The 25101-nt window shown below is 29.6% G+C and overlaps 4 protein-coding genes and 1 non-coding gene across 6 annotated transcripts; 3 read left to right on the top strand and 2 right to left on the bottom strand.

Annotated features, from left to right (window-relative positions):
- The first annotated feature begins 98 nt into the window (after positions 1-98).
- On the top strand, positions 99-170 carry TRNAH-GUG (transfer RNA histidin (anticodon GUG)). Its single transcript has one exon. It is a non-coding gene; the product is annotated as a tRNA-His (tRNA).
- A 613-nt stretch (positions 171-783) lies between these two features.
- Positions 784-18782, top strand: crb (crumbs). 2 transcript variants are annotated; one of them, XM_035089424.1, is made up of 11 exons: positions 784-1089; positions 9171-9538; positions 9635-9815; positions 10473-10643; positions 11225-11558; positions 11659-12119; positions 12283-12464; positions 12532-12685; positions 13301-17928; positions 18011-18106; positions 18189-18782. In XM_035089424.1, exons 1-11 carry the CDS (start codon positions 1038-1040, stop codon positions 18414-18416), a joined length of 6855 nt encoding a protein of 2284 aa, XP_034945315.1. In that variant the 5' UTR covers positions 784-1037; the 3' UTR covers positions 18417-18782. The 2 variants fall into 2 exon arrangements, with proteins under 2 accessions (XP_034945315.1, XP_034945316.1); XM_035089425.1 differs by lacking the exons at positions 12283-12464; positions 12532-12685.
- Positions 18783-19490: 708 nt separating this feature from the next.
- On the bottom strand, positions 19491-21359 carry EndoG (Endonuclease G). The gene is made up of 4 exons (XM_035089427.1): positions 20981-21359; positions 20436-20629; positions 20113-20349; positions 19491-19808 (listed from the first exon to the last, which is right to left on the bottom strand). Exons 1-4 carry the CDS (start codon positions 21269-21271, stop codon positions 19532-19534), a joined length of 999 nt encoding a protein of 332 aa, XP_034945318.1. The 5' UTR covers positions 21272-21359; the 3' UTR covers positions 19491-19531.
- Positions 21360-21440: 81 nt separating this feature from the next.
- Positions 21441-23527, bottom strand: Rad9 (cell cycle checkpoint control protein Rad9). Its single transcript, XM_035089426.1, has 6 exons — positions 23369-23527; positions 23078-23280; positions 22833-22997; positions 22587-22743; positions 22335-22506; positions 21441-22272 (listed from the first exon to the last, which is right to left on the bottom strand). The coding sequence occupies exons 1-6, from the start codon at positions 23400-23402 to the stop codon at positions 21555-21557; spliced, it is 1449 nt and encodes a 482-aa protein (XP_034945317.1). The 5' UTR covers positions 23403-23527; the 3' UTR covers positions 21441-21554.
- A 189-nt stretch (positions 23528-23716) lies between these two features.
- Positions 23717-24861, top strand: Vps29 (vacuolar protein sorting 29). Its single transcript, XM_035089430.1, has 4 exons — positions 23717-23869; positions 23956-24147; positions 24227-24462; positions 24547-24861. The coding sequence occupies exons 1-4, from the start codon at positions 23867-23869 to the stop codon at positions 24662-24664; spliced, it is 549 nt and encodes a 182-aa protein (XP_034945321.1). The 5' UTR covers positions 23717-23866; the 3' UTR covers positions 24665-24861.
- Positions 24862-25101: the final 240 nt, after the last annotated feature.

The following is a 25101-nucleotide window of genomic DNA, read 5'->3' as shown; positions in this document are numbered from 1 at the left end:
GTAAAAAAATAGACTAAAATAAGCACCGAATCAGGATCTAGAAATGTATTTTGGCTTAATAGGTCTAACTTTTGCATCCAACTTCCAGTCCTCTAATAGCCGTGATCGTCTAGTGGTTAGGACCCTACGTTGTGGCCGTAGTAACCCAGGTTCGAATCCTGGTCACGGCAATGTCCCTTAAGGCATTGTCACGGTAGAGGAATTTTTTTTTTTTTAAAAACAATTAATATTACTAATATCAATATCAATTTTTGATTAATTTATTATCTATTATTATCAAGATAAATACAACATTTTTGAATTTATCAATCTAGGTACAAACTATAAATCATCAGAAAAAATAAAACGATAGATTAAAAACGCCCACTGCTGTAATTAAAGTTCTGTATTTCCCATGTGTAAATTCTTATTTTATCAGTTTCCAGTATATTTTGAATATTACCAAAGAATGCAAAGAGAATTTTAAAATAAACAAAATGATGTAATTAACCTTGATTGAAATGAAACCGTTTGTACGCATGGAGAAATGAAAAAAAAAAAATTCGTTATTAGTGAGAGGAAAAATTTTGAAAATGTATTTGGTAAAATGTAGTTTTTCTAAATAAACATAAAATATGTACATAATCGTTGAAATGGTAGTAAGGTGCTCACAAACAAGATACGTACCTGGTAGAAGTCGCAGCTAATCGTCATTGACCTGGTGGTAGTGGTGGAGTTGTTAGACCACCAATTGGAGGGAGACTCAAGACTTCTCAAAGCATTCGAGTAAAAGGTGGGGAACTTTGTACCCTTGCGTTCTGCAAGAGGCAGTTTGTTGTGTACGTGCAAGCGGCGCGGGTGTATATGCTAGCGTCGGTATGATCCAAACAAAATAAAGGTAAAAAAAAAGTGGGAAGACTTATGTACCAAATCGAATAAAAATATATTAATAACGTGTTTTATTCGCAATAAACTTGGATAATGATCCAATAATAAACGGAAATAGTATCTAGAATAGTTAAATGATGTGCAAGTGAAGTTTGTTGACGTGAGTTAAAATGCCAAGGATTTACGCGCGAACCGGCAAAAAAATGTTCTGCGTTGTCGCAGGTGAGTTCTTTACTATAGTTTCTGTTGTACACTATCATTGCATTATGTTTGTCAAACCTTTTGGTCTACGTTGCATTATAAATCGAATTACATTCATTGAGAACATCGATGAAATAAAGCATCTGAAAAACAGGTGGAGGTTATTGTATATGACTAAGGTGACTAAATTTGTTGGTGTCCATAAGCGTGACAGGTGAGAGAGAAAAATACTGGGGTGTCCGGGGTTCCAGTCAACCGCACCTGATCGTCTACCTGCATCCGTCAGGCGGTTGTAGATGAGAAAAGACGTTAAGAATACATTTAATAAAGGAGGGTTCCAAGGTATTTCTTCTTTTTAAAGAAGAAATTCGACCGTAACTGAAGAATTTTTTTAAAACTATGCATCTTACAGATTCTCAGTACCTGTACCTAAATAAAAGTGTATTTAGTATTATGTAGCCTTCAACTTTTACTAAATTCCAACGGTGAGAAATTTATTAGCGTTCAATTTTTATTTATGTCAATCGTCAATACCATCCACTCAATTTCCTAGCAATCGAATACATTTTTTTCTTTTACCAATGAATTGAGTTCTTCGAAGCTCTTCCGATGGATCTCTAAATTGATTGTATTATTGATCAGAAATGACCAAGTTTTTTTTAACCAACTTATACAAATATCGACCCATTTACGTTATATCTCACATCATAGTATCGCGTTTTATAAAGTGAATAACCTTCTGTACTCATGTATGCATACACATAAAGTTTACTTTACAGACATTACGCATACATGTGTCTATCTACTCTAATTTCGATTTGACTGAAGAGCAAAACTATCACATCTCTGAAAGCTTCTACTTTGACTGCATTTTTTTGTAATATATCATGCAGTTGTTTGAGTCAGCTGAGAAGAATTAAACTATTTAAAAAAATTCGAAATAAAAAATAAGAGCAACAAAAAAAAAATACAAAATACTGAAAGTTATAGCATCAGGTGAATATACTATACCAACACTTTGCATTAATGAATAATCTTCTCTACACTCTTCCTTGACTGGTCTTCATGCTCAAGTGCGTACATGTTTTAAATGTTATAAATATATCTAACACGTAATGTTTAAAAAATATTAAATATTCATCAACGTCTTAGAAATTGTTCACACGTTGTTGTTGGTATATTGTAAAATTTCCTCTCATTAGCTAGGCAAAATCATTTTATACTTGATACTTAGATTTCATCAATTAAAAAGTGAAAAGTGGAATTCCTGAAAGTCATGGAAGCCCGTAATAAATAATGATCAACTAACTTTTATTTTCTACTGTGAGTAAATGATAATGATTATTATTATATATGTATATATCTATATTTATAAATTTATTGTGGAAACAAGTTAATGTAGATATAGAGAAATAGCATATATATATATATATATATGTTTAAATTCATTGGTAATGCGTCATCAAAGTGAAATATCTAGACTCACAACTGGAATCTGAGAAAATATATGAGAATTCATGCACATTGAGATAAGTGATATTTTACTAAACTCCAGTGTTTCTAGATATCATGTGTGACAGCTTTGAGAATGTGTTTTCAATTTCTGATTAAATGTTATTTTAATTAATGACATTTTTTTCTTTATGGAGTAAGATAATAAGTTTTGTTTTTAAAGATAATATTTTTGACTTACGTTTATATAATGTTTTAATTTTAATTGTTTTTCTTTTTTTTTATTACTCTAAAAAAACAATCATTCTTCCTGTGTTATAACTTAATTTTTAATATAATTATTTGTGAAAATCTGATCAGTTATATTTTTCTACCAAAATTCATTTCTCTTATTTTTGAATCACGAATTTGAAAGATAAAAAATAATTGAGTTTGTAGAACTTGTGTTATTATTATTTATTATGATTATTTAGTAAAATATTAGTATGCTAAAATGAGATTGAAGTTTTCAGTGTTGTGATATGCAGTCTATAGAACTAAACCAAAAACTATACGAGATCTTTTCCAGTAGCTTAACAAGAAAACAATGAGACGATTGTTTAAGAAATATCCGTCATTCTTTTCAGAATCGCATTTCTCTTGGTCTGGAAGGAAGATCTGCTGAGTAATTGAAAAGAATTCTATACTAGGAAAAAAGTTAATACTATTTTTAAGTGTGCATTTTAATATATTTTTCACTAAAGGTTTATATTATGGGATGTTAAACATAGTTTCTGTTGTTAAACGTGTTGATTTACATAATATAGCAAGCCATGCTTTAAAGGAGAAACTGTTGAGCTTACGAATTCGTGCATTTTAAAGTACTGAGAGTTACTATGGAATATTCAAAAATGCAATATGTGTATTTCTGGAGTAAAGAGATTTTTATTCAAAGGATAAAGTGTCAAATTTTAATGAGATTTTGATTAAAACAAACAGGGTAAGGTTTATTTTATGTTGAAGTGGAAATATTGTGATAAAAATTGAATGAAAAATTCAAAATGCCTTTTACAATAGTGCTAAAAATATTTTTTGTCATTATATTTATTTAAACATATCACTTGTGCAACGAAAATAAACAGGAAAGAGTAATCTAAAAATCTTTCTATAAAAAACCACAAATAATTCAATTAGTTTTAATTATTTATGTTCAAGAGAAAATACATTTTATTTATATATTAATGATTCATAAGTTTAAAAATAAAAAATTATTTCATGAAATTCTATGATATTCATTATTGATGATTTATAATTTTCATTGAAACATATTGTGTAGTTTCAACATGATGACCATATGACTTTCTAACAAAAGAAATAGCTTATTCATAACAAAAAATGTGATAGCTTGCTAATAATGTTGCTAAGTAATATGTGAAACACTAAAAACAAAATATTCTATATCCGGTAGAAAAATCGATGATGTCATGAATCACCTTATGGAGTACCAACACCCTTAGTACCCTATAAACGTTATTTTTTTGGAGTTCTACACTCCAAACAAAAAAATTATCTAATTTTTTCCTTGCAAAATTACAATTATTATTCTTCTTTTCCTTAACAATAAACATAATGAAAAATGACTTTTAATCCTTCTTTTAAAGAATAAAAATATTTAACGAATGTAATAAATTTAAACGTCGTCATATCAGTATGTCTGAGCAAGTATTCATATTTATATATTTATTAGATTCAGCAAAAATTCTGTCGTTGTAATTTTATACAATGATTAATGTAATAATAATTTATAAATCAGAAACAACACTTATATTTTCAGACAAATTTAATTATTTACATTAACCATCAATCATTTCTTTTCCTTCATTTGATTTTAATTTTAATTTTTTTTCTACTGATAACGCTATGTGACATAAAATACCTATTTCTCTATTGATTTGATTAGTAACGAATATTCATCTACAATTTCTATCGAAAAAAATGGAATATTTTAATTAAATGAGTAATTGAAAAAGTAAAAAGTGATTTTATCAGTTATATAGAGTTATTTTATCTTTTTTAAACTCAATACTTTCTCATCGTTAATATTTATTTAAATTTTTAACATACTTGTAAGCATGTACGTGATTATTATTCGCCATGTAAAAGCACATTAAGCGTAATTTTAATTAACGAGATAAATTAAAAAGATTTACATTTTTTACTTCATTAGTTTTATTCGATATTATCTATTTTAATCACTCATGTACGAAAATGAACAATAAAAAGCATCATCGCTAATTGAAATGAAGCTTTCTTTTTGTAGAAATAAATCAATTATATTCTACACGTTTCAATAATTTTATGATGAAAAAAATTCATCGGCGAATATATGGTAATCATGTGCACTAAAAAAAAACTTTCATCGGTTTAAAAAAGTAAAACAATATCTATTATAGTGACGGAAAAGGTAGAATTATATAGCTAACCTCACGCTCTACTTTTTAACGTATCAAACGAGCCGTTAGATTTTATAGTAAAAAAATATGCGGATTTAAAGATTTCCAATAGAGCTAAAGAATCTTGGAACAATTCATACATATATATATAGGTATACATGTTATATCATGAATTCATTCAAACATTGAATTCGTTGTAGTTTTCATTACGTTAGATATATTTAAAATGTTATTTTCTACCCAAGGGAAACCTTATGAATGAACTCGTTGTTGAAGAAAGTCAATAATTTGTCATTACATATATACGATTCAGTTTATTTGTACGAATTGTTTTGTATTACACATGTAAATAATTTTTTTTTTAAGTATTCTCTTTAGCAGAATATTATTTAGCTATTTATTTACCGTTACCAAAATGAAAAGATATCTCAAACTGTGTTTGCAAATACGTGAACCGGATGTAACGTACAGATCTTAAATTCATTGTGTCATAGAACACCAAGTTGGTGATTCAGTTTGAGAAGGATATACTGCATTAATTGTTTTTTTTAAACATTTTTTACAACAATTACATTGTTTTTTTTCAATTTTAATTTACATTAATTTTGTTATTGGAAATATTTTAATTATCACAAAGATAAATATTGAAACGAATGGAAATTATAATAATAACATTTATATATTCTATTATTTACATTATAATTTATTTAATAATTTTCCAAGTTCAAATAATTGTGAAATTTGTAAAGTGTTAAAATATTTTAATTAAATGAATTAAAAACAAAACTAACATCGTAATGATAAATAAATAATTAGGACGCCATTTTTTGTGTTTATTGAAAAGAGGTAATTATTGAAATGAACTGTTTTTTAAAATTAAAATATTTGTTCCACGTTATAAATTATTACGTAAAAAGACAATTACATAAATAAAATAATATTTTCAATTGTTTTTTCATTACCATTTTTAATTAAAATTAATAGAGTGTTAACAAAGTATTCTTCATCTTTGGTCAATTACGAAACAAATAATTTCCTATTTTTTAACGATTCTCTTTATTGCTTTTCTTCTCTTCCTCATACCTTAATGAATAAAAATTCTGTAAAGTATTTTGGTAGAATAATTAACACTTCACTTAACAGACGAACTGTAACTTTATTTTCATGTCATTAAATTGTTATTGAAATTGAACAAAAATAACATTATTGTACAGATGATAGATCTGCAATGAAGTTTTTTAAATTAAAATACAAAAAAAAATTCAAAGTAATAAAAAAAATTATTGAATAAATTTTTCTTTTGATTATGAAGAATGTTTGATGATAATTTGTAAAATTCAATGTTCAGAAAATTAAAACTGCAAATTTTATAAATATTAAATAACTAAAGAAAAAATTATTAATTATCTTCATTTATAAAATTAAATATTAATAAGAAACTTCTTTCAATTAACATTTCATAGTAATTTCCAATCCAAGATTATTTCTATGAAATAAATATACAATTCAGTCATTAAATTTCTCCTATAAAAACCAACAATACACATTCTTTTAATAAAGAAAAATTACATAGTGATTAATCACTACTTAGCTAATCATAATACTTAATTTAAAATTTATATCATCTTTGTGCTATTATTATGATAGCTATTATAATAGTAACATAAAAGTGTGCTAATTTTCAGCAATATTATATTTTCTTTTTCTTGAAAATTCTCTACTTCCGGCTCTCATGACATTGCCATGTCGATGAAGATTACATAAATGAAGATGCTATACTTTTCTGACTAGATTCCGTGAAAATAACATGTACATACAGTCTAAGTACAAGTATTACACGCATATATACCTGTATAGCAACAGTAGCACATGATTGTAACGCTCAATGATCACAGAGATGACTCATTTCACTCTTTGTGTCATCTGAAGGTTAAAAAAGAAAAATCTACAACGAAGACAGGAAAAAAAATTCATTCCACAAATTTTTGTTCAAATATTTTTATAAAACTTCCTAATTCTAATTGACTTCCGGTATATACCACATTCCAAATAGTGTAACTGATTACGTAAATGGAACGTGCCTAACGGAAGATTGAGTGCGTTGTAAGGGAATATGCAGTTCGAAATGATCGTTACATCGCGATGGAAACTACACGTGCAATTGACTCTTGTATCTGTGTACATCTATATATATATATATATATATATATATATATATACTAATAGTTTGCTAAGGTATTCAGGCAATGATCCCCACGCCTCTTAGATCACAATCCTATTTATTATTATCTTTAACGGAATGTATTTTAAAACTCTTCCTCGAGAATGACTTTACACTTATTGAGAAGATCTTTTGATTAAATTTTTTATCTTATTAATGAGTAAACGTTCAGAAATAAATCTTGATGATGGTTGACTAATTATTTACGTTTATAAATATGTTAGTTATTAAATAAATAATCCTTGGAATTTTTATTAAGAAGTTATATGCAGATTACTATAGATATATAATCGACAACGTCATTAATACCAACGTAAAAAAAATTCAGATACATATATATTTATATAATTTCATTCATTGATTTTTAAATAAATATTGATAGATTTGTTTTATTGTCTGTCTTGTTTTTTTCTTTTTCTCATTGAAGATTCATTCATCCATAAATGCTGTTGATTTTTTTACATTGAACATTTTTTTATTTTTCAAGGTGTCTGAGGAAGGTATCTTTTACAGTGAGATTAAATTTAGAAAAAGTAGAATTTAAAAATATATGAATGTAAAAATATTATAAAATTTATTTAAATGAAGGAAGTTTGAATAAGTAATCATTTTTATTATTTTGTATCAAAAGTTTCTATTACAAAAATTATTATTTTATTATGATGATGATTACGTAAGTACTACACTGCATTCCACGAACACTTTTGAAATCTGATCATGTGCAGTCTAGAGAAAAAAGCAAAACCACATTTAAAATCAGAACAATATATTTATTCAAAATCAGATGAAATTTTTGTAAAAGTCTAGTTAAATTATTTTTCTATTGCCTCGAGTCATTTTCATATTAATCTATTCTTAGTAACTAAGTTAAATATATAATTTTCAATTATTTGTAAACTTATCTTTAGAAATAATAACTCATATCACCACATCCGTTGTAATTGCATGAATGTCTTTCTTAATAGTATTCAAGGATTTGGCTTTCTATCATTATTAAGTGTAAAGCAGATGATAAAAATCAAATATGTACTAATTATCTACCTTATTACTACTAATATTTTCAAAACAAAATTACCACTTAACACTGTACTAATGTTATTTCATTAGGAATATGAATAATTTTGTATCAAAAATATATGTATATTAACACCAATTTTTTTTTTATAATATTGTATTAAAAAAATTTGCAAACTAAAAAAAAGTATAGTGAAATAGATGCATCATTAAAACTTTAATCTCATTTATCAAATCCATTTGCTCTTTTCAATTCAACAAAGAGACTTCAATGCCTGACGAAGGCGTGGTGAGAGCTGAGATGTCGTTGAGTCATCTACACAGCACTACTTTGAAGTCTTTCATACCCTTTATATATCTCAGTGTGTCTGTATATATATATTCTACACCTTTAATAGAGTCAAAGAACTCTAGTGAAAATATTGTGGGAATTTTTTTCCATTATATCCATTTATCCGCTCAAACAGACTTTTACAAGTATATAAATATTTTTCATTTATGACAAAATTTTTATGCATTTATACAGTAAAACAATACAAAGACGAATGGAATCGTCTGAATATTTTAACGTGTGTGGGCGGACAGGAACCCTGCGCCCTCAAGTCTACCGTGTAATGTAGAAACTGGTCTGGATTTAATTCAAGTAGAGAGATTGAAAACACGAATAATAATAAACTTCACATATAACATTACTATATTATCTCTTATTTTACAATTTACCAAGATATTCTTATGATTTATTTCATTTTACTTTAAAAATAACAGAACATTTAACAAATCACTTCAAGAACCAAGTTCATTCACACAGAAACATAAGTTATTCAAATACTTCACACCATAATACATTATCAATAAGTTCAAATGTTCAGTAGTTATAAAAAAAGAAATATCTAATTGAAAAAATACTTGAACAAATTGTTAATGACAATGAAAAGTTTTTTTAACATTAAAATATTCATACTTTTCTTTTCTTTTTGTTACAGTTTTCATGAGCCTAATTATTAGCATCAATTCATTATCTCAGACAACACGAAGTATCAACGAAGAATACCCTAGAGAAGCATACTTCAATGGAACAACGTTTCTCAAGCTTTCTTCTATGGTATCAGTCCATCGACATAGCGGTCTTAGTTTTAGAACTTGTGAAGGAGGAAGACTCTTTACTCAAAGCTATAATGACGACACCATTAGCTTAGATGTCACAGTAGATGGCCTAGTTTTTACTGCATTTATTGATAATCAAAAGTATGAATCAAAGTTGAGTGCTAAACTTCTAAACAATGTTTGGCAAAATGTCAATTTGTTCTTCAGGCTTGGGAATCTGACTCTTACTGCAGCTGGTCACAGTCAGGTATTTTTTTTTTTCTTTAATGATTACTTTCTACTTAATACATAATTTATTTATTCAGAATATAAAAAAACATTTATTATAATTTATTCATGTTAGATCATTGCCAATGCCACTTATAATTCAGCGATCCTTATGCTTCCTGATTATAACGTTAATAACACACTGATTGTTGGAGATGGCTTCAAAGGATGCATCCTACAAGGACCTGGAATTCTCTTTAATAATACTGTCAATTATGGAGCACTATTAGGAACTTGTCCATCTGATACTAGAGGATGTGAGTAATTTTGCGATTCCCTGGTCTTGAAAACATTCTCTAAAGACTGAAAAAACAATATAATTTTAACAGAAAAAAGTACTTTTCGGTTTAGTGATGGACAGGAAGATTATTTTTATCTAATATTGAACTCTAGAAAAAAGTCTCACAATGAAACTGAATTTTAAATTACTTTGAAGGTTCAAATAATTATTTTATTAACATTACAAGTAAATTAGTTTACCATAAATATTTAATTCTATAAACATTTTAGTTATAATAGATCCGTTTTAATTAAACAAAGGAACATGTTTTCAGTTGTTCAGCAGTATTATTAAATAGAAAGTTTTAATTGTTTCTGTAAAAAATACTCTGAAAATACTTAGAGACTAGTAGATGATTGAGATTTTGATTAAAAAAAACAAGATAGTTAAAATGAAAAGCGTGTATTTTTGAGTAATGATTTAAAATAATTCTTTTTTTTTTTTTGTTAAAATTCATGTTTTCTTCTTACTATTTTTTTAGAGTAGAATACTTGCAAGTATCATATATACTTATCATTTCGTACTAGATCCATACAAATTTCAGTAGTGTAATGAATATTCACCAGAGTGACATCAATTGAAGTAGCTTAAGCTAGATCACCAGTAGTTTGCATGCTTTGTCTAAATATTTCAGGTGAATACAGCATACTCAGCAGGCTGGCTGCAATTTCAACAGACACCACAACCACCAATTACTGCCACAACGAACCATGCATGATGCACGGTAAATGCGTATCACGACAGGACCGTTACGAGTGTCAATGTTCTGCTCGATACTCTGGAAAAAATTGTCAAATCGACAATGGTAGTTGTTTTATTTTTTTTCTATACATGTAACGCTAATGATATAGACTTTCAAGTAGTTTACAACTGTATACATCATTTGCAGTAGGCGACTGCTATTTCTCAATTGCAATTTCTAGTATTATTGTTTGCACAACAGATGCCCCACGGAAAAAATATTTACATCTCTTTTTTCTCTTTGTTTTGCATGAAAAATGGTCATTGCACCAGTAGTTTACTACTTTTTTCTATCAATCGAATCTTTTTATTCGTTTTTTCTATCATGTACAAATTCATTAATACAATTAGTAATCGAATAAATTTCATTTATACGATAATTATATCTGAAAAATGACTTTTGATTAGTTCAATTAAAAACAGTAAATAACATTATTAGATAGTTTTTATTGTTTTAATTTTTAAAATGAATATTTGTAAAGCAATTTAAATTTATTTTGACAGAATAAATAAGATTTTAAACCACAAACAATGACAACGAAATATTTTAAAAGGAATTTAAATAATTAACTTTTAAATGTGTTGTGGGATTGTTTTAATCACTGTTATCAGTGACTGAAATTATCAGTGCATATTGTCTTTTAGGCTCACCATGCAACAGTAATCCCTGCAGGAATTTGGGTACGTGTGAAGAGAATGAAATAGGAGATTATACTTGCACCTGTGCACCAGGGTATGCAGGACGTTTCTGTGAATCTCAACTAGGAGTAAGACCATGTAAAGACCATGCAAATCCTTGTCAAAATAAAGGCATTTGTGTGGCTTTAACAGAGACTGAATATAAGTGCAAATGTAATTCCGGCTGGTCTGGTAGGAATTGTGAAATAAATATAAATGAATGTGAATCAAACCCTTGCAAGAACGGTGGTCGATGTATTGATGGAGTCAACAATTATACTTGTAGATGTGAAAGCACTGGGTTAGTATATATATTCATATTACATCAAAGACTGCTTTTATTATAAAGACATAGTATGATAACCTACTAATATAATGCATAACTTTCATTTTTCCAACAGATATGAAGGAAAAAATTGTGAAGTCAATATTGATGAGTGTGTCAATAACCCATGTTTGAATAATGGCAAATGTTTTGACAATTATGGTGGTTACGTTTGTCATTGTCCCGAAGGATTCGAAGGACAAAATTGTGAATTAAATTTAAACGAGTGTTTGTCAGGACCCTGCCTTAATGGTGGCACATGTACAGATGTTGTAGGCTCTTATTACTGCATGTGCCCAAGTGGGTTTGGTGGCCAGCATTGTGAACGTCCCAGTAATTGTGAAAATGCTGCGTGTCCAGCTAATAGTATATGCTTAGATGTTAAAGGAGGACTCCAGTGTGTTTGCAAACCAGGCTACATGGGTAATCCACCCAACTGTACCATTAATTATTGTGCTAGTAACCCTTGTGTCAATGGTGGAACCTGCACAAGCAATGATGATGGATATAACTGTACCTGCACAAATGAGTGGAAAGGTAAATATAAAAAATAATATCTGAGTTATGGATTCATTGAATGTTCATATGCAATTAATTTGTTGTTGATTACTATCATTGTTTTGCATTCGTATTTAACTTATGTATATGTATGTACATGTTTTGAAACATTCATTTTATCGCTCATTCTTCGGGAACTTAGGATCGCATTGTCACATTCCAATCTCTGACTGGTGTTCAATTTGTTATAATGGCGGTACTTGCATTGAAACTACTTACGGGGTCATGTGTCAATGTCCTAGATTCTGGACAGGATCACAGTGCAAGGAGCCAGTTACTTGTCGAAATCTTCCATGTACTCAAGCCACTTCTTGTCATGATTTTGTGAGTTTTGTGTTTGTATTGCATTGCATGTGTTGTTATGCCTTTTTCATATTCGTATTGTCATTAGCCTGGTGGTTATTACTGCAACTGTGAACCCGGCTGGACAGGACCGGAATGTTCTATAGACATTGATGAATGTTCAAGTGATCCTTGCAGAAATGGAGGAATATGCATCGATCAAATTAATACATATTACTGTCAGTGTTTACCTGGTTACACTGGTAATATCATTTTCTTTGTTTACATCATGCTTTCTGTGTGCTTTTACATCTAATCTTTATTAAAACATTGTCATAGTGTTCATAAAAAGAGTTCATACATTAATCCATAGCTTCCTAAATAATCCAAGCTTAACAAATTTAATGAAAAGTTAATTTGAAATTAAATGAATTTAATTACTTTTGTACCAATATAAAACGAGTTTTTTAATTCAAGTTACTTTAGCATGTATTAAAAAGAGTTTTTGAATCAAAGTTAGTTGAATCCATTGGGATAGCTCTTTTCATTTCAAAAAATAGAAAGTTAATTTCAATAAAATGTAGAATACTGATCTATTATGATGACTTTCTCAATTACATGCAATTATTTTTGCGTCTAGTTTTTTTATTCTTCAAAATGTTCATATTTATTTTTTGAAATTTAATTTCTCTACCCAGTTTCAATATTATTTTTAAACTATTTTTCATTTAATTCCTATTCTTGCGTTGTTATTATTTGATTAATTAAATTTACGTAACAATGTATAATGATCTTTATCATGAACACTACTGCAATTATTATTAGAAAAAATATTGTGTAGTGTTTTACTATAATTTTGAATAATTTTTTGTATGCAGGTAAAAACTGTCAAATCAATGTCGACGAATGTCTCTCTCAACCGTGTCTCAATGGAGGGACTTGTGTAGATGGTATGAGTGGATATACCTGCAACTGTACTCAAGATTATATGGGTGAACATTGCGAGCGTGAATATGATGCCTGCTCTTTAAATCCATGCAAAAACAATGGCACTTGTACGTTAACACCAAGATCGAAACGTGAATATGTGTGTCATTGTCCACGTGGCTTCGAGGGGAAAAATTGTGAAATTGACGTCGATGAGTGCGTATCTGTCGTTTGTCCAGAAAACAAAGTATGTGTTGATGGAGTTGTTGGATATGAATGTAAATGTCGAGAGGGATATAGAGAACCTAATTGTACATTAATTATTGATCATTGTGCTCCGAAACCATGTAATAATGGTACCTGTATCAACTTGCCAGATGATGGATTCCACTGTAATTGTAATCCAGGATTCACTGGGTTATACTGTGATACAGATATTAATGAGTGTCAAGTACTTGGAAATAAGTCATGTAATTACGGACTTTGTATTAACACAATCGGAAGTTTTAACTGTTACTGCCGACCAGGATTTTCAGGGGATCATTGCGATGTAGATGTTAATGAATGTCTTTGTGGTCCCTGCCAAAATAATGCAACTTGCATCGATAAAATCAATGACTTCGATTGCATCTGTCCGCCTGGTTATGGTGGAGAAATATGTGAAATAGATGTAAACGAATGTGAAAGTAACCCATGTCAACATGACTCTGTTTGTATCGATCAAATTGCTGCATATAAGTGTATTTGTACTCCAGGTTTTACTGGGCACAATTGCGAATTAAATATAGACGATTGTCGTTCGCAACCCTGCTTAAATTATGGTAGATGTATTGATGGTATCAATAATTATACATGTGATTGTACAAATACCGGATTTGAAGGTTTTCATTGTGAAAATAATATCGATGAATGCCGTTCTAATCCATGTGTGAATAACGCCCTATGTATCGATGATATTAAAACATATAAGTGTCGATGTTATTCGGGATATACTGGACAAAATTGCGAAATAGATATCAATGAATGTGAGAGCTCACCATGTCAGTATAATGGAACTTGTTTAGAAAGATCCAATCAAGAATTGTATAAAAGTAATGCTCGTAATCTCCCAGCTATTTTTACTCAAGAATTTAATTACTCAACTGCAAGTGGATATGAGTGTCTCTGTATCCAAGGTCTCACTGGGAAAAACTGTGAAAAAAACATTAATGAGTGCGAGAGCAATCCTTGTTTATTTGGAACATGTAAGGACAGAATTGGAGGATATACTTGTGAGTGTGATGAAGGTTTCGAAGGAGATCATTGCCAACATGATATTGATGAGTGTATGCAGTATCAACCCTGCCAACATGGAAGTTGTACTGACGGTCGTGCTGATTATTATTGCAGTTGTGATCCTCTTTATGGCGGAAAAAATTGTTCAGTAGCTCTTATTGGTTGTCAAGGTAATGCTTGTCACAATGGTGGAACCTGTTGGCCATACTTGGTTAATGAAACTGAACACAAATTTAATTGTACTTGTCCTAGTGGATTTCATGGAGATACTTGCGATCATGTAACAACTATGTCTCTAAGTGGTAATTCTTATGTAATGATTAATACAAGTCGTGACGAAGGCTATGATATTCAATTTCGATTCCGCACAACTCTTCCGAATGGGCTTTTGGCCATGGGTAAAGGAACAACATTCTACATTCTTGAATTAGTTGATGGAAAACTCAATTTACATTCTAGTATTCTTAATAAATGGGAAGGAGTATTTATTGGAAGTGGATTAAATAATTCTAAATGGCAAAAAGTATTTGTTGCTATTAATGCAACTCACTTAGTACTTTCAGCAAATGAAGAACAAACAATTTACCCGATAAATTTAAATGAAGGATCCACCACATCACCAACCACTTTTCCCACAACTTATGTTGGTGGAACAATCAGTTATCTTAGAAAATTACCACACGGGCCACCATTTTTTGTTGGTTGCACTGAAGACGTTATTATCAATGGTGAATGGATTTATCCCGGAATTAACTCAGATTCTGTATTGATGGAACTCATTGAACCTGTATGTCCACGTGAAGAACAGTGCTCACCAAACCCTTGTAAAGCCGGCGGACATTGCACAGACAGATGGAGAGACTTTTCATGTAAATGTGAACGTCCATATCTAGGGCATACATGTCAGTACAACATGACAGCAGCAACTTTCGGTTATGAAAACATCACAGATGGTTACGTAACTGTTAAAGTATTTGATGCAGCAAGAAGAGCTGTTCGATATATTGTAGATATTTCAATGTTTGTTCGTACTCGAGAGCAACGTGGCGATATTTTCTATTTAGGATCAGAGCTAAGCAATAATTTAGATACTAAATCGTCAGAAAATACTTACATTGCAGCACAACTAGAAGGTGGAGAACTTCTTGTTAGAATGCAATTTAATGGAACTGAGTCTTATACAGTGGATGGAGTTAAATTAAATGATGGTAATAATCATTTAATCCAAGTTATTAGAAACATTACTTTAGTTCAAGTTAAAATAAATGGAACCGAATACTTCCGAAAAACAATTAGTGCGACAGGACAACTAAATGCAACCGTTTTATACCTTGGAGGTTTACCACAGTTATCTAGATATATTCGTCAAGTTGACAGTAGACAAATGGAACCTGAATTAATGCCACAAGTTAACTTTAAAGGAATTATTCAAGATGTACAGATATCTAACGGTGTTGATACAATGGTCGTTGAATTTTATCCATTGAAGGCTAAAGATATTCCGCCGCCAATCTCATTTGGAAATGTTACAATGGACCGAGAGAAAGTTTTAGCTGGAGTGATATCAGATAATGTTTGTGACAGTAATCCTTGTTATCATAATGGAAGTTGTTATGTTACTTGGAATGATTTCTGGTGTCAATGTCCGAAAGGATATACTGGAAAGACATGCCAAGAAATGGAGTTTTGTCAACTACAAGATTGCCCTTCTGGATCGAAATGTCAGAATTTGGATGGTGGTTACGAATGCATAGCGAATGCTACTTTTGATGGTATCAGCACATCCTTCACTTACGTTTTTAATCAAATTCAACAGACAAATGTCACAGAGCTATACATGAATTCCATTGAAATCACATACAGATCTAACAGTGGTGGAACTATAATGCATATTGCACGATATGCAGGTGACGAACATTTTACAATTTCAGTTTATAAAGATAATATTACTGTTGAATGGAAATTAGATGCTTTACATCAAGACGTAATAACATTCAAGAAGGATGATTTCGATGGCAGTTGGACGTCAATTATTTTACAGTGGAACAATAACTTCTTAGTTTGTGGGCATGCTGACTCTTTTGACGAAACATCATCACCCTCAAGTTCAAAGTTTAGTTTTGATTTACTGTATGACTTGCTCAATACTGGCACAGTTACTTTAGGAGGTTTAACGAGTGGCAATTTGTGGGATGGAAGTTCTAGTTACGCTATAAATGAGAAAGGTATTCACGGAAATAGTGTAGAATTTATGGATCAACATCAATTAACTACACCACTACCATCTCACATGATGATGTCGGGAGATGCATTCAAAGGTTGTCTTGGAGAAGTTCGAATTGGTGGTATGCTACTCCATTATTATACCTTTGATCAAGTATATGGGAATGCTAATTTTACCCCTACTGAATACTTTGCTCTAAAAACTAACACCACTCATGATAGCATTGGCTGTCGACTCTGTTTTGAAAATGAATGTAAAAATAATGGTCACTGCCAAGATCAATTTAATAGTTACGTTTGTGATTGTCCTCCTGGTTACTCAGAAGATGATTGTTCAGTAGACATCGATGAATGTGAAAGCAATAATTGTCAGAATAATTCTACTTGCATCGATGGTATTGCTAATTATACTTGTGAATGTAATAAAGGATGGCAGGGCTGGCTTTGCGATAAAGATATTAACGAATGTGTACCCACAAGTCCTTGTCAACATGATGGAGTATGTGTAAATCTTCCTGGTTCTTTCCGTTGTGAGTGTCCAGATTCATTTACCGGTGAACTCTGTCAACATTTCCGACTTATTACATGTAAAGAACATCCATGTGCTAACGGCTCAACTTGTACAGATGTGGTAAATCCTAAAACTGGTGATAATTTTACTTGTACATGTATGACTGGGTATGAAGGTCCCAGATGTGATATGCTTTATTGCAACGTAAGGAAATGTCAAAATGGTGGTAGATGTAACTCATTCCCCTACCAGGAACCTCAATGTACTTGTCCTGTTGGATTTACTGGACTCTATTGTGAAATAAATATTGATGATTGTGCTCCTGATGAACAAGGAAATCCTAAATGCAAAAATAAAGGACAATGTGTTGATAAAATTAATAACTATGAATGTAATTGTACTGGAACAGGATATAAAGGAGACGACTGTAGTATTGATATTAATGAATGTATTCAAAATAATTATGACTGTGGATCAGGACAATGCATCAATCTCCCGGGTTCATTCGAATGTAGATGCGACCATGGATATTGCGGCAAACATTGTGAAATGTTGAATCCTTGCACTGAGGTAAATCTATTACTCATATATTTTAAAATATATTTTTTAGTTATTTTGTGATGAATAATAATATTTATACTATTTTCTTTAGGATATCTGCATGAATGGCGGTACTTGTGAATGCAATTTAGCTAGTGGTTATACATGCATGTGTATTCCTGGTTTCACAGGACAAAATTGCACAGATGTAATTATTTTAAGATTTTTTATTACATTTTTTTTATGTATTATATTTAAATTTTAAAACTAATATAACTTATGATTTATAGTCACAGGTTTTAGCAGAAAGTCAAGCGATCAATATTTTCATGATTGTTGGACCGATAGTTGGGATATTACTTCTTTCCGCTGCGGGATCACTCACTGCATTATTTATGATGGCAAGAAAGAAAAGAGCGACTCGAGGTACATACAGTCCAAGTGCTCAAGAATTCAGTAATCCAAGAGTGGAAATGGATAACGTTATGAAACCACCACCAGAAGAAAGATTAATTTGAGGATAAATTGAATTTACCGAAGGAAAATTTATCACAATTTCTAGTCCTCACTGCATTATCTTTCGATTTTTTAAGGAATGAAACGATATGCTCAGATATTATTTTGTTTTATTGTTTTACTCCTTATGCTCCAAATTTTATACATAGATAAGAATGACTTGACATTCACATGACATTAAATAACATTGCAATTAATGATGATTATAATTAAAATGTTAAAGTGTACTTAAGACTCGTGATGCAACTTTCTAAGGCGATAAACAAGAAATTATTTTAAAAAAACGTCAAAGGCCCGTCCATTTAGTGCCTTATATTTTATTTGTTTTAATGATGATTGCTATATTTATATAAAAACTGTGAACATTATTTACTGTGTATTTTTTATTGGATGAATTTCTATGATCATAGATTTTTTAAAGTATAAAACATTGCCCATATTGGGATATAGAGTTTAAACAAATTAATAAACATAATAATTAATACGTTAATTTAAACGATTGCACGCATTTGTTACTCAGAATGTTAATTGTGTAAATATAAAATAATTATATATACTTCAATATAAGAAAATTATCAGTTACAGTTGTTCATGCTAGTAACATATTATGTAGAAATTGTTTTCTATAGTATATTGTATATCAAATTTACCGTCGCGACCAAAGTAATAAAACAAAACTAAAAAGTTAAAATGTACGGATAAATAATTAAAAACATTTTTTTCAAGACTGAAATGTAAATCTTGTCATTCGATAAGAATTATTAAACCAATAAGAGAGTTGGGAGTTTTTTTTTTTAAGTAATTACTCTTGAACTAAATTGAAATTGTAAAAAAATATTAGCAATAAAATTTTGAATAGAAAAATTAATAATGTATGTAATTGATCTTTAATGTCTGTTGATACAAATAGATTAGCAGACGAACAACCATTTTAAAATTCACTAAATACTCAGTGAGAGTAACATTTCATTTTTATAACTTAAGTATTACTAATAGTAATAATAATATTAATGTATTTAACATTTCAATCAATGTTGAGAAATAATTCACTAAATAAATACCATTTACAAATTTCGTCTATTTTATAAATAATTGGTTTATATTTTTATTGTTTGCATTAAGACGCTTTTTTACCATTTATCTTAGTTAATTGACTACGTGCTAATTTGTCGAAAAATAAAAGCCCTGCGGCTCTTTCTACACTTTCTGGAGGTACTAAGAAACTTGTAAGTGGAGTATTATCATCAATCGGAGCATTGGGCATGACGTATGCTTCCATTTCATACTTGGAATCTTTTTCTCCAACAATTATTTTGTAGAAATGAGTTGGCACCGCTACATGATTAGAACCAATTACTTCATATCTTACATATTTTTTGCCGTCACTATCTCTCCTGTTAAAAAATTTATAATAAAATTACTTGATTAACAGAAAATATTTAAATCAGAGTTGTCAATAGTTCAATTTAAAAAATTTTAATTAAATTTAAAATAAATAATTGATAGAGTTCACTCAAAACAATATGACATTCTCTTTTCAAGTGATCCTTAGCTATTGAAATATAAATATACACTAGAAAAAATGGTTCGTGACCAAAGAATTTAAACATCTACTTCACTTTAGTTTTGACATAAAAATAGATCGATAACTAAAGACCACCCCGCATATAAATGAAGATAAAAGCTTTTATCGCTTACTTTGGTAAATACAATGGTCCAGTGCATACATAGACATCACTATATATTTTCGTTAAACCTCTTACATATTTTTCCAATCTATTCCATGAATGTCTATTAAAACCATGTCCCACTTGTGGTGCCATGTTTGATAGAAAAAATGTTTGCTGTATATGTTTTTGACAGCCTTTGTGATTGCCAGCAGCGGCTAAATGTCCTCTGTCATAACCACTTCCTTTGTAATCACTGTTATTGGATCTACAATAAAGGTAGAAAATAAAAAAATAATTAAAGATTTGTTCAATGAATATTATAATTGAGAAATTGAAATCAGTATTCAATACCTAAAGTAAGGATGAATGCTTTCGTCAGCTTTGAATTCGCATGTAGATCTATCTACGTTTTCAACAGGTTGCAATTTTTCTTTTGTGAGGTGTTCAAATACCCAATGTGCTACACGATTTCTTCTATCATATGATAATACGAAGTCATCAAAGGATCTAATGGTGTCAAAACCAGGAAAGCCATATTTCATGATCTGAAAGAATTGTTGAAACATTGTTATATCAAATAAAGTATATTGATGTTAATAGATTATATCTATAATTTTAATGAATTATTTTTTCCATTAATGTACCTATTTTTTACTCTCATCCATAATATAATAAAAAATTTAAATATTTATCAAATTAAAAATTTTATCATAAATTTACTCCAAAACGTTGAGAAGCAATAAAACAGCTATAAATCAATTTTGGTTAGGATATGATTCATGCATGTAAAAAAAATATCATGGTTAGTGTTTGATGATTATTTTTGTGACAAAATATTGTAAAACATAAATTTTTATGTTAACAAAAGAAAAGATGGCATGAAAATAAAAGCTTACTTGTCCAACTCTAGATGCTGTCACAGATGCTTTAACTCCCATATCTGGTTGATTTTCATTTGGAATAATAGGGGAAGCAGCAGAAACACTTCCAAATAAAGGAAGGCCAGGCATTCTTTTAATATTACATTTTGATAAAATATCGCTATCATCGGTGTTTTCATCATTTTTATTCTTAAAATACTGATTTCGTTCTAATTGTTTTCCTGCCCAAAACCCAGCTAAACCAGCACTAGCTATCGTTGATAGTTTTATAAAAAATCTAGCAGAATTTATTTTATGTACAACCATTTCTTAATTATATAAACACAAATATTATATATACATTTAATTGTTAACTATTCTCTGTGATGAACATTATTCTCAGAAGAACACGTGGTTTTTATTTTCTTTTAATACTGCCCTCTGATGAATAGTGTTAAAACTTATGTACAGTATAAAATAGACAGAACACGTGCACTAATCTATAAAAATATTTTTATTATATAAACTGTGATAACAACAAAATAAATTCATATTGAAAAAACAACAAGTCATACTCAATATGACAATGATACGATATTAATAATCAATTTCAGTCATTATCAGAATCTTCTGCTAACATGGTATCATGTCCGGGTAAATTTTTAGGATCAAATGTTGCTTGTAAACACTTTTTAAATATAATTTTAGCCTTCTTTGCTGATCGTTGAGGTGAATTGGGCACTACATCTGCCTCTAGCACATCATTATTCGAATCGTACTTATTATTTCCATTCGCTGCTCTCTTCGTAGAAGGCGAAAATAATAAGGGACTATCACTAGATTCACTAGTAAACAAATGTGGATGTCGTGCTGGCGTAGAATTAATTGAAGAAGGAGTTTCTGAAACTATATTTTTCTCAATTGCATTCAACAAGACTTGAGATTCTCTTGATGGTCTAGTCTCTAATATAACTTCACTTGACGAACAGGATCGCTGATCACTAGTCAAACCCGTTATTTTGATATCATTAACTGATACTGTGTCGTCATTTTGAAATTTTTTGGATTTCGAAGTACTTGGACCCTTTGAAATATTGGTGTCATAGTTGTTAGTTGATGATAAGTAACTACTTTCAGGGGTAGAAATTTTACTCGACCTTGGTCGTGTTTTTGGAGTTTTTTTAGGTCTTTTTAGTGCTCCTCGTTTTTTCAGAGCTTGCCTTCTTTCATGAATTGAAAGTTCTGCAACATCTGGTGGTTCTGGATTTAATGTGGAAAGTACTAGATTCGCCTCAAAAGAAGAGTGTTTTATCACAAAAACAATTGGTCTAAAATAAAAATTCCAATTAATATGTTGATGTTAACATTTAAAAAACTTTTTGTTTCATACCTTCCAGCAATTTCGAAAAACATATGAATAGGTAGTGAAACGATTTCTGCAAATAAAAGTATCGCTCTGACTTCTTTCATACAAAATGTAATACACGCATTTTGCCCAATTATATAAGTGTCAAACTCTCCTATCGCTGGAGCTAGTTGAGTTCGTGTAGAGTTTGATACATCTAAAGAAAAAATTGATTAATCATCCTTGATTTGTTCTAACAAATGATTTACTTTCTACGTAAAAAACATTACTACTTACTGGTATTTTCATGTACATAATTTCTGATTAAAATTTTGTCAGAGACTACATCTAACGTAATTTCAAGTAAATTCTGTTGGAAGTTCTGTAATGCATCACCTAATACTTTTGGTTGGACCAATATATGATTAGCAACTCCATCTTTATTATACGATGCCTAAAAAATATCAAATCAACCTTTATTATTTTTTCTTTAATGATTTCCAGACATTATATATAAACAATGAGAAAGTGATAGCTAAGTACCTGTAACGTTTCACAGTTCAAAATGGGCAGTAAAAAAGTTTTAGTAACACTATTTTTGTATTTTAAAATAATAATTAGCTTTGGTGCATTAGGTTCTAATTTGATATGACATGTCTCTACTAATTTATCAATAACTCCTGGAGATTTAAATACTGCCATGGCACCCTTCATAGATAAAGCAAGTTGTTGATTAAATTACTTAATTCACAATTGAATAAATTTACGTTTACTTTAAATTTTCTTACCCTCATTGCAACTTTACACTTTAAAGCATCTTCTTCATCTAAATTCCCATAATTGTAGTACGAAAAATAATTATCACGAAATGTAAAATCGCAATATGCGGCATTTGACATACTGACTGCTCGAAATGACAAAGCCCTTTCTTGAGGCTGTACGTACATTTCTTCTCCAATTTTTGCAAGGGCATGAATAGCTCTTGCTAAAACTATTAATCATTATATTATTTATTAGTTTACAGTAGACGGAAATTTTATGTTTATAACCTAAATTTATCTAAATACATCATAAAATACCTTTTAAATTGGCTCCTGGTATTACACATTTCATTTCTTAGAAAAATATTTTTAAAAAAAATAGTTCAATGATTTATAGTGTACAAAACCTTGATTATAAATGATAAATCAAAAATATATAATCGAATAATGTTTGCGAAATATTTTCCCGCGGTTGGAATAAAAATTGTTTTGATATTTTTGGAATTGAATGATGCTGTCATCTGACGAATTATGTAAAACCCTTTATTCAATATTAAGATCGTCGCGCTGCATACAGTTGACTTACGTACTAAATATATTTTTGTTGAAAAATTCTGATATTAGCATGTCTATGCTAAATATTATTATTATTCTGCGATTATTCTAACTAGATTTTTGTCAAAACAGTTGTCATTTATTTAAAAAATAGAATTTAATAATCTAATTATTTACAAATTACTTAAGCTAAAACTACAATAATAATACTAACAAAATTGCATAATATATATTGTAATTTAGTGAAATATTTAAATAATTATGGTGAGTAAAAGAAAAATTATTGTTGAATATGTAACCTTTAATCGTAAAATTGGAGTAATTGACAATTTTATAACTGATATTTCCAGCTTGTATTAGTATTGGGAGATCTGCACATTCCACACCGGTGTAGCAGTTTACCGAGTAAATTTAAGAAACTTTTAGTACCTGGTCGAATACAACATATATTGTGCACCGGTAATCTTTGTACAAAAGAATCTTATGATTATTTAAAAACATTAGCCAGTGATGTTCATGTTGTCAGAGGAGATTTTGACGAGGTAACACGAGTTGAAACCTCTATTTTAATTTTTATTTATGATGAATAGATAAACTAATAGCTCTTTCATTCTATATTAGAATCTCAATTACCCAGAACAAAAAGTGGTGACAGTGGGGCAATTTAGAATTGGTCTGTCACATGGACATCAAGTGGTTCCTTGGGGAGATCCAGAATCATTAGCCTTAATTCAAAGGCAATTAGATGTAGATATTTTGATATCCGGCCATACACATAAGTTTGAAGCCTATGAACATGAGAATAAATTTTATATAAATCCTGGCTCGGCAACCGGAGCATACAATCCTTTAGACACGTAAGTTTAATTCAATTATTGGATTCGCAAATGGATTTTTTTAAATTTAGATTTAAAAATTAATTTTATTTATTATCTTCATAGCAATGTCATTCCATCATTTGTATTAATGGATATACAAAGCTCGACTGTCGTTACGTATGTTTATCAGCTTGTAGGAGATGAAGTAAAAGTTGAACGAATTGAATTTAGGAAAAGTTAAAATTTGTACAGTGATATTTTAACACCATTTGTTATACTCTATGACATTTTAAATAATCTTTAATATTTCATCGAAAATATGACTTAATCATAATAACATAATAATAATATATATAGTATTCCTTGAAGAAGAATTATGTTAAAGTACAATTTGTATAAATGATATATTTATAATTATTAAATAAGTACTATAAATAACGCTCGTGACAATTTTATTCTTGTAAATAAAATTATGTTGATATTTGCATTAATTTAGATATCAATATATTATTAAGTCATGTAAAAAAAAAGTTGTATTACATCCTACTTGTCCTCGAATTTTCTTGTTTACATCTTTTTAATGGAGTTTTTCTTTTCAATAATTACTTACTTGCCTGTTACTGGTCACGTACTCCCACTGGAAATGTATGTCAAAATAATATTGTTCAATTTTCTTGA

This window comes from Chelonus insularis, unplaced genomic scaffold, assembly GCF_013357705.1.
Source record: "Chelonus insularis isolate UGA/USDA-ARS -01 unplaced genomic scaffold, ASM1335770v1 contig_66_pilon, whole genome shotgun sequence".
Taxonomy (NCBI): domain Eukaryota; kingdom Metazoa; phylum Arthropoda; class Insecta; order Hymenoptera; family Braconidae; genus Chelonus; species Chelonus insularis.
Note: the sequence above shows the minus strand (reverse complement) of the source record. Positions and strands in the feature narration are given on the sequence as shown.

Coding starts and splice junctions, on each gene's coding strand:
- Rad9 (XM_035089426.1), bottom strand. CDS start 23,402: ATGAAATGTGTAATACCAGGAGCCAATTTAAAAG. Junction 22,744..22,832: donor TGAACTGTGAAACGTTACAG/GTACTTAGCTAT, acceptor GATATTTTTTAG/GCATCGTATAATAAAGATGG. Junction 22,273..22,334: donor TTTTTCGAAATTGCTGGAAG/GTATGAAACAAA, acceptor TTTTTATTTTAG/ACCAATTGTTTTTGTGATAA.
- Vps29 (XM_035089430.1), top strand. Junction 24,148..24,226: donor TCAGAGGAGATTTTGACGAG/GTAACACGAGTT, acceptor ATTCTATATTAG/AATCTCAATTACCCAGAACA. Junction 24,463..24,546: donor GCATACAATCCTTTAGACAC/GTAAGTTTAATT, acceptor TTATCTTCATAG/CAATGTCATTCCATCATTTG.
- EndoG (XM_035089427.1), bottom strand. CDS start 21,271: ATGGTTGTACATAAAATAAATTCTGCTAGATTTTTTATAAAACTATCA. Junction 20,630..20,980: donor CAGCATCTAGAGTTGGACAA/GTAAGCTTTTAT, acceptor CAATTCTTTCAG/ATCATGAAATATGGCTTTCC. Junction 19,809..20,112: donor GGACCATTGTATTTACCAAA/GTAAGCGATAAA, acceptor ATTTTTTAACAG/GAGAGATAGTGACGGCAAAA.
- crb (XM_035089424.1), top strand. CDS start 1,038: ATGCCAAGGATTTACGCGCGAACCGGCAAAAAAATGTTCTGCGTTGTC. Junction 12,120..12,282: donor CTGCACAAATGAGTGGAAAG/GTAAATATAAAA, acceptor TCGGGAACTTAG/GATCGCATTGTCACATTCCA. Junction 12,465..12,531: donor CCACTTCTTGTCATGATTTT/GTGAGTTTTGTG, acceptor TATTGTCATTAG/CCTGGTGGTTATTACTGCAA.